The sequence below is a fragment of the Phodopus roborovskii genome, unplaced genomic scaffold (genome assembly GCF_943737965.1).
Source record: "Phodopus roborovskii unplaced genomic scaffold, PHOROB, whole genome shotgun sequence".
NCBI classification, from domain to species: domain Eukaryota; kingdom Metazoa; phylum Chordata; class Mammalia; order Rodentia; family Cricetidae; genus Phodopus; species Phodopus roborovskii.
Genome location: NW_026126448.1, coordinates 8,955,239 through 8,964,984, shown reverse-complemented (window position 1 = coordinate 8,964,984; position 9,746 = coordinate 8,955,239). Strand labels below are relative to the sequence as shown.

The 9,746-nt window shown below is 42.5% G+C and overlaps 1 protein-coding gene across 1 annotated transcript; it reads left to right on the top strand.

Moving 5' to 3' along the window:
* The first annotated feature begins 5,352 nt into the window (after positions 1 to 5,352).
* Positions 5,353 to 6,312, top strand: LOC127225040 (olfactory receptor 2A12). The gene has a single exon (XM_051188314.1). It carries the CDS (start codon positions 5,368 to 5,370, stop codon positions 6,310 to 6,312), a length of 945 nt encoding a protein of 314 aa, XP_051044271.1. The 5' UTR covers positions 5,353 to 5,367.
* Positions 6,313 to 9,746: the final 3,434 nt, after the last annotated feature.

The window sequence follows — 9,746 nt, the reverse complement described above, 5'->3', positions numbered from 1 at the left end:
CTGTGGGTTTTTTCTTCCTGCTGTGTCCCCAAGGGTCTCACTTCAAAGCATCCAAAGATCATCTCAGCATCCCTACTGGGAACAGAAATGGTCCTTTCCCAGCTCTCCTGGGGAAGCTCACAGAGGAGGCAGGGTCATAAAACCTCAGCATCTGGTCCCACTGGGAAGAGGTGAAAATGTGTGAGCTTGCAGTTGTTAAGCAGGATTTTGTAGGGGCCATCTTCAGCAGCCAGGGTGTTGTTCTTCCAGAAGAGGCAAGATATTCTGTCCCTCCAACTCTATATCACCTTGAAATTTTTCTGGAGATTGAGCTGCCTAGAATCCCTTCTCTCTGAATTCAGCTACTTTAGGAGGCTCAGAAGAAGAAATAGCCAATTGGTGACACATTCCTTGGTTTTACAAGTGGTAAGATGGTCACTGGTGTTTGGCTTGTGGGTGGGGCTTAGGAATCTTTGGTACTGGAGATAAGAAGTAGCCAAGCCATCCATCTCCAGGACCCCTGTGCATACATCTTAAAGTCCCCAGACCTCTTCCCTCATTGTCTGCTATTCTTTTTCTCAACTTTGTGTCCTTACATCCTTACATCTTTTTCCTTCTTCCTATTATTAGTTTAATAAAATATTTACAGAGAAGTTTTCTGTTTCAAATCATGTTGACAGAAAAAAAAAAAATGAAGCAGAAAGCCATATCCATGAGAGAGCCGTGATAGTCAACGTCTTTGAAGGAACCTTCCCACATCACAGAGAAAAAGCTTGGTACTCTGTGGGCAGAGCATTCATATTTTTTTGTTTTGTTTTATTTTGTTTTGTTTTGGGAAGGTGGGTGATTAGTCTCCTGTGGCCTAGCTTAGCATCGAAATTGCTACCCAGTCAAGTATATCCTATCACTGATGATCCCAAACCTTCCAGAATTGAGCTTTTAGGTTGGGGCTGACACATGTAGCTTTTTCTGGCCAGGAACTCAATCCTGATGTCTTTATCTGTCTGTACTGGTCTCATAGAATTGGGCCACCTTCCTGCTGGGACACTGTAAGTTAAATAAACCATAACAGGCTGCAGGTCACTAAATGGAATCCCTATGCCATAGAAATCACAACTCAAATCCTGTTTCCTTGGATTCATATAAGTTGAGTGCATCCCAGGTCCCTCCACATTCAGACAGGAGGAAAATCTCATTAGGAGAGCTTGTCTGTGTCTAGCCATCCAGTTCTGTCTTAGGATGGCTCTGGATGTGCTGATTCTCAATAAACTCAACTAGATAGACAACATGAAGATTTTTGCCTTCCTTACCTCCCCATTAAAGAGCCTGTGTGTCAGAAGCAGGAAGGTGACTGAGAGCCAGGCACTGACGTCACACCACTTATACCCCCACTTCTCCCGTGCAGAGATTGTAATCTGGAAAAAGATGTCCTCTCTGGGTCATAGTTTTCACCTATAACACACAGGTAAGAATATTTCCTTCAGTAAACTGCTGTAATGTTAAGATAAAGTTAGTGAAACATTTGGTAGAATATACAGTTTACCCAATAAGTATTAGTTGTTTTTAATTGTTGCAATGCTTAGGAAGTTACCCTTATAGCCATTCTCTATCAGTTAATTCTTTCTTCATCGTGTAGGGTTTCAGTTAACAAGAAAGTAACACATGGTTCATACAAGTTGTTTGATGTCAAAATTAATACCAGACCCCACTCCCCCATGAACCCGTCAGCCAATGAACAAGAAATGCAGGATATATCCTACTTGGGTTTGGGTGGGAGGTAGTAGCACAAGCCAGGGAAGAGTTCCTGGCTGATGTGGCCATAGTGTAGGGGACATGGTGCAGGTGGTGGATCCCCCTCCTTGAGAGTAAGCTACCAACTTGTTAATGTATAAGAGGAACAGAGGCATGCACAATACCGGGAGTGCTTGCATGGGGATTTGTGTGTGGAGAGACAGGAGATGGAGGAGACAGTTGTGAGCCAAGGCTTAGTCTTCACAGAGCAAGCAGGTTAGGAATGACAGTACCTACCTCAAATGACAGGGCTTGGCAACTCATAAAAGGCTTTCAGTAGGGACCAGATAGGAGCAGTATGACAACTTTGAAAAACCACTGCAACAGTCACATGGAGAACATGCAGAGGAAGACGAACACCCAGCACTGAGAAGGGGAAGTGGAGACAAAGTTGTGCTCCAAACAAGAACTTACTTATAATTGATCCCTATCAGGAAAGGGAAAGTCAGTTGTCTTCATTACAGTGTCTGTGTGTATATCAGTTACTCTATTGCTGGCCACAAGCTTAGGAGTTGTAGGCCAATGGGAGACTGGCTCCATGGATTTGGTTTTGGTTTGGTATTCTTTTGTTTTATTTTGCTTTTAGTTTCTTTCTTTCTTTTTTTAAATTCCTTTATTTTCTTTCTTTCTTTCTTTTTTAATTACTTTATTTTCTTTCTTTCTTTTTTTTTTTTTAATTTTACTTGTCGGATCCCAGTTCCCTCTCCCTCCCTCCCTCTTACCCTCTCTCCCCCCCCCCACATGTACCCTGACCGCCACCCCCATTCCACATGTAGGGTGATGCCATCCAGGTGGGGTCATGTAAATCTGTCAAGTCATTTGAAGTAGGGAATAGGACTTCTCTCCTGTCTCTAGGTTAAGAGAGTATCCCTCCATGGGGGATGTGTCCGCAAGGTCCTTTTGTGCACCAGGAATACATCCTGGTTCCACTGTCTGAGGTCCCTTAGACTGCTCAGACCTTCTAGCTGAGACCCATATTCAGGGGGTCTGAGTCAGTCCCATGCTGGCTTCCCAGCTATCAGTCTGGGGGCCTGTTAGCTCCTCCTTGTTCAGGTCAGCTGTCTCTATGTGTTTCTGCAGCCTGGTCTTGTCCTCTCTCTCTGCATCTGGATTCTAGTTCGACTCAGTGTTTAGTTATGGGTGTTTGCTCCTGTTTCCAACAGGTACTAGATGAGGGCTCCATGGTGGTGGATAAGTTAGTTGTTGATATCACTATCTGGGAAGGGCATTTATTGTAGCCTTTCCATGGTTGCTCAAATTGTTAGTTGGAATCAGTCTTGTAGGTTTCTAGACCTTTCTTTAGGTTCAAACCAATAATGGCTCCCTCTTTTATGTTTCTCTCTCTCTCTCTCTCTCTCTCTCTCTCTCTCTCTCTCTCTCTCTCTCCTGTCTTCTATTCCTACCCTAACTCAATCTTCCTAGTCGAACGTGCTTTCCTCTCCTCCCCTTCTCTTTCTCCTAGTTCTCTCTCCATTCACTGCCCCCCCCACTTCCCATGTGCTCTGGGGGACTTGTCCCTTCCCCATTTTGTGAGGGACCTTATATAAATCTCTTAGAATACACCTTGTATCCTACTTTTTTACTTAATTTTTTTTTGTAGTTTGTTTTGTTTTGAAATAAAGAATAGTAGGGAAAATACATAAAGTTGGGTGAAGCGGGTGTGGGAGAAGTTGGGGAAGGGAAGGAATATTATCAAAACTCATTATATGAAAATAATATTTTAAAATTAAAAATAATAGAATGCATTAAAGGAGAAAAATGTAGAGACATGAGGAACAAGGAGATGCTGATGCAGAAATGTCAGGGGAGATGCTGGGCTCCTGACCTGGGATGAAATTAAGAACAGCTTTCTATGAGGGTTATGAGCAGTAGACTGCTCAGGAGAGGGGATGAGGGCAGGGAAAGAGAGGAGTGAGGGTGTTTAGAAGCGTCTTTCATATTCTTCTCCCATCAACAGCAATTCCCACTTTAGTCATTCTCTTGCTGATTAGCATGAGTGGGGCCATAGTTCAGACTATTGTGAGCAGTGTTTAGAAATTTCCTTTGCATGTCTTTCCTTGAGCATGTATTTGTATGTATCTTTGGTTTTACAAATTGTTTCAGAAATATAGTTGATGTTTGTATGGCTAGGCAATGCATTAATGTGTTCAACTCTAGGGAACACAGCCAGGCACACACTAAAGGGATCATTTTAATTTGCTCTCCCATCGGATCCAGTTGCTCTTGTCAATCCTAGCTATCTGTTATTGCTGCCATGCTGGTAGATGTGTAGTGATGTGAGATTGAGAAGAGGAGGGTGGGCGTTGGCACTGTGGTGTTCTCCAGAAATTTCCAGATGAGCAATGGTGCTGAGAACCTTAGCCTCATCAGTGCTCACAGCTGCCTTGTGAAATGTCCTGTAAACCTGCTTCACTGTTCTATTAGAGTGTCTGTTATTATGTTTGTGCTCTTCTAGATCTTTGTATAAGTATTTTAAGTACTCTCTTCTCTTTTTTGCTTATTCTAGATTACCATTATTTGTTTTCCTTCAAAGAAAGTGCTCTTTTAAATAAATCTTACCTATGCTTCTCCTAAAATGATAGATAGGTATGTTTATCAGATTTGAATCTTTAAAAATAAGTTTCTTTAGATTTACCACTTAAAGCTATGGTACACCTGGAATTGATTGCTTGTGGAGAAAGAGAGAGAGAGAGAGAGAGAGAGAGAGAGAGAGAGAGAGAGAGAGAGAGAGGAGAAAGAAAGAAAGAAAGAAGTAACTTTCCTGTTCTCATATCACATGATCCATCAGCATTCCCCAGGAAGACTACAGTGTCCCCAGTGCATTGCAAACATAAACTTCTGTCATTACTCATAGGATTTTATGTGTCTGGGTCTGTGTCTGATGATATTTCTTCTGTCTTCTTCAGCTACTTATTTACTCTCTATTTTTGCATATGTCTGTGATGTGTGGTCAGAGACTGACATGGGGTTCATCCTCAATCTCTTTGAGGATATTACTTGAGGCTGGGTCTCTCAGTTGAACACAGTACTCATCATTTCAGCTAGTGTAGCTAGCCCTCTTATTCTGGGGATCCTCTGTGTCTGCCTTCCCAGAGCTGGAATGAGATTGTGAGACTGAATATGATATGTGATATGTTATCCTCTGTTTCAAGGAGTTATGTGAGATGCTTTAGATATATTCCTCATAATCTTGAGACATGAATGTATGCCATCAGCCTCATTTGATAGATGAGACTGAGGCATTAGGAAGTTCAGTAACTTGAAAAGAGTTCACAGAAATTGAACAGTGCTCAGAACCACACCAAGCCTTTCTTTTTTATTTAAAAAGTATTATTTTTTATTTTTTTGTGTATGGTTTTTTGCCTATTTACATGTTTGTGCACCATGTGAGCTTTTGGCCTATGGAGGTCAGAGAAGGGAGTCAGATCCCCTGGAACTGGAATTACAATAGCTCTAAGCTGTCTGGTTTCCTAGAACAGCAGTCAGTGCTCTTAACCTTTGAGCCATCTCACCACCCTGTCTCTGTCCTTTCTGCCTCTATAGCTGCCATGTGACAGGTGATACAAAGATGAATGTGATTCTCTTACAGCCTGCACCATGTGGATGATTCCAGGGCAGAACCAAAGCTGGGTTTCTGAGTTTATCCTGCTTGGCTTCTCCAGTGACCCCACAACCAACAGCATCCTCTTCACTGTGTTCCTTCTCATCTACCTGAGCGCAGTCATGGGCAATGGGCTCATCATCGTCCTGATCTGCATGGATACACAGCTGCACACGCCCATGTACTTCTTCCTCTGTAAACTTGCCATGTTAGATATGTGCTATGTCACCACCACCATGCCCCAGATGTTGGTGCATCTTCTTGCTCACTCTCAGACCATCTCCTTTGCTGGCTGCTGGCTGCAGATGTATGTGTTTGGTGCTCTGGCTACTACTGAATGCACCTTGTTTGTTATCATGGCTTATGACAGATATGTGGCCATTTGCTACCCATTGCATTATACTGTCATCCTCAACTGGGGACTGTGTAGACAGTTAGCAACTGGGTCTTGTGTCTGTGGTTTCCTCTCTGCTTTGTTACATACTTTCTTCACCATGAGTCTGCCATATTGTGGGCCTAACAAGGTCAACCACTACTTCTGTGAAGGTCCTTCAGTGCGTAGCCTGGCATGTATGGATACCCACATCATTGAGATGGTGGACCTGGTCTTGAGTGTTTTTGTTGTTCTCACTCCAATTTCCCTCATAGTGGCCTCCTATGTTCACATTGCAAAGGCAATTCTCAAGATCAAGTCCACCCAGGCCCGCTGCAAGGCTTTCTCTACCTGTGCCTCCCACCTGACTGTGGTCACATTCTTCTATGGTCCAGCCTCTTACATCTACATGAGGCCCAACTCCAGCTACTCCCCTGAGAGAGACAAGCAGATCTCACTCTTTTACAATGCCTTCACTGCCTTGCTCAACCCCGTGGTCTACAGTCTGAGAAACAAAGACATCAAGAGAGCTTTTATCAAGGTGATAGGTCATGGCAGAGTGTACTAGTGACCCAGGATAAAGCAGAGCTGCATTGAGGTATTCACTTTGAATTTTGAGACAGGTACAGATTCTTTATTTGTGTAAATGGCCTGTGCCTTTGAACCAGTGTAGTACTTGGTAATTGGAACAGACTTCTGTGAAAACAAGGTGGCTGTCTTGATTGACAGGCTACATTAAGGTACAATTTGAAACATCTCAGAAATCTTAGTGAGTTAGGGCTGCAAAGATTCATATGTTGCTCATGTTTGTAGCCGTAGGTTGGTAGTGACCTTCTGGCCTCTCATGTCCATTCTGAAGGAGGAACCTTCTGTCCAACATCACCCTAGAACAGAATGGAAGGAACTGTGGACAAACTCACAATGACTCAGCTTCTCTAGAGTGACCCGCTTCTGTTTCCTCCCATCCTTCTGGCCAAAGCAAGCAGTACAGTCCAGCCTGAGAACAGGAGGTGGGGAGTTTTGTGTGTGTGTGTGTGTGTGTGTGTGTGTGTGTGTGTGTGTGTGTGTGTAGAGAGAGAGAGAGAGAGAGAAGTAATACTAGTTCTGTTGGCATGGTCTGATGTGTTGTTTCCTCTGCCCTAGAAGCCAGCAGGTAATGTGCATTATGTAACATAGTGTAGTTCCCAGAAAACAATAGCATACCTATAAACCAACACAAAACATTCTAACCGGATAACATGATAGCAGACACAGCAGAAGACTGAGACACTATATGCTAAGTAGCACAGCATGTGTTTTCAGGACAAAAGTAAGCTGATAGTCTGTGGAACAGAACTAACACAACTCAGATAACAAACTTCACACATAAATTCATTGTGGTCCATGGGGAAGCATGATGACCTCTTCTGTCAAATGATGCACCTCTGGAAGTGAAGAGAACTGGGGTGTCTTCAGTACCTTCCAGTATCTGCTCCAATTTTCAGGTACCACCTAAGTGCAGGTTCCACTATTGACTGTTGACCATGGTCTCCCTTTTTACACCTTGATGCTGGTGGGTATGAACTACCTCTGGTCTTCAGAGTAGCTCTTATCTGACTAATTAGCAAGGAGGCCACAGACCCTCACGTTTTATTTTGTGGCCACATATTTTTGAATAATGGGTACCTTTCGTTTGTAGTTAATATTCATTACCATTCTTACTTGTATATTCAGGGTTGTTGTTGTTTTTTAGAATTCTCACATATCTGCAAGCCTGGAACTTCCCACATTCCTGGAGAAAAGCTTGAATTTTTTATCTTCCTGCCTCCTCCTCCGCAGTGCTGTGATTATAGGATGGGCACTAAACCTCAGAGAGTTTTTGCCTCTTTGATAATGTCCTTTATAGTATAAAAGTTTTCGCTTTGGTAAAATACAACTAATGTCCTTTTGTGGTGACTGATTCACTCTATGTAGCCCTGCCTGGCCTGGAATTCCCTATGTTGACCAGGCTGGCCATGAACTCACATAGATCCTTCATCCTCTGCCTCAGGAGTTCTGGGATTAAAGGCATACTTCACCACCCTGGCCAAGTCCTTTTTATCTCTTGTTATTTTGCAGTATGTCTAGGAAATGTTTCTTGATCCAATGTCATGAAAATTCACTCCTGTGTTTTGTTTTTAGGTTTTTTTTAATTGTTTGATCCATTCTGAATTAATTTTCTGTATGGTATTGTTAATCCTGAGATTTGCATGAGAAAAATCAGTCCCCTAATTTTGAGTCAAATTTGAAGAAGTCTTTAATTAAATACTGACCAGGATGGACTTTGGTCAGGGACACTTTGTGGGACTCACAGCGAGTAGCCCCAAAGCACTTGCTTTAGGGGATTTTTAAGTACAAAACCATATGACCACCATATTTTCCCATGTGGCTTTGACATTTTCCAAGAACAACAGCTCCTAACATTCCAGGAAGTTACCTGGTCTTTGAGCAGGTGGGGCTTCCAAGTTAACGTTGCCTCTTACATATCCCCCCTTGAGTTGTATTCTGGGTCAAATCCTTGACTTTATGATGCACACTTGTTTATATTGGGATCTGATAACCATCAGCAGAATGGTACCCAGACAGGAATTATTATCTAGTTAAGGCATCAATGATGCAAGAGCTAAGAGTAATTAGCAGAAGCAGAAAGGCCAAATGCCCTGTGATGGCTGACATCAGAGTTATTAATCAAGAAGGAACCTGGAAATGGATGGGATACCAGTCATTTATTTCATTCCAGGGCTCCTTTTTGTAATTTTGTGCATTTCTAGATTATAATTCTGAATGGCTTGTAAAGAAATAATGATTTTCTCTTAAAGACACATATAACCTCTTTGTTCTGTGCAAAGCAGGACAAATGCTTGGTGGGCCACACTACATAATTTCCCTTAATGAAGATGGTAGTGAAACCATAGACATCTTTCTTCTGCAACCCTAGCAAAGATGGCTACCAGCCATGTGGCTGCCTAAGGTGGCAGACCACATGTTACTTATATCATAAAATGGGATCATGTTACATAGTCCCATTAAGATTAACTATGCACAGATTTTTAACTGTCTGTCTACCCCATCTATGAGTTTTAAATTAACTTTTTGTTACACCTACTACAGAGTTTTAATCATACCCAATAAATGTATAAGCCAGTAATCTCTTTAGCTATTCTGCTTTTTTTTTTTCCTGTCACAGATATTGACCCTGGACATAAAGACTTTAAAAGTATGCTTGTGTCTGAAAAAGGGTGAATCCTAACCCAATTCCAGAGCCAGCCTTTAAATAAAGTAGAACAACATAAACAACTTTAGTATCATCTATACCCAAATGACATTCGAGTCTCTGTGATGTTATATCCAGTTGCCAGATATAATTTCTGAGGCTGGGTAGTCTCAGAAAACAGCACAGTGGTCTCACTAATTCAAGAACAGTCAGAAACCAGCCTGCAGTGCTACCTACCTTCGTACATTCAAAACCGATGGACAAAACTTTCCTCACCTCCTCCAATGCTATAATTTCAGGGTTGGGGAATGCCTTTGTATCTGTCCCTCAACCCAGTTCCTATGGGCACAGTGGTATGGCTGGCCACTGGCTTCCCTATGGGGACCCTGGGTTTTTCAAAGCTGCCCACAAGCCCTAAACATTGCATTCTGCATCTGATACACACTACCATTGAATCTCATGTCCCCAAAACTCCACCACTTTATGAATGACCCTTGGAGTAGTGTATCAGTTCTGTTGTTTGTCTATCCAGTCACCCCACAAGTCAGACTGCATGACAACAGTTACATCCACAAGACAAGACAGAGTCAAAGTGACATCAGAAAACAGAGGGCACGAGACAATGACATTTAACAACTGGCATAGTCTGCTTCAGAGTTCTAAAAGTTTTACCAAAAGAATGTCTCCTTGTATTCTTGTAAAACCCAGATGCTAGGAACTCTCCAGAGGCTGGGCCTCTCTGAATCTCCTTGGCTCTCAAATGCACTCTA

What these genes read in the sequence shown, in the direction of transcription:
- LOC127225040 (XM_051188314.1), top strand. Translation starts at nt 5,368, where the DNA reads ATGTGGATGATTCCAGGGCAGAACCAAAGCTGGGTTTCTGAGTTTATC.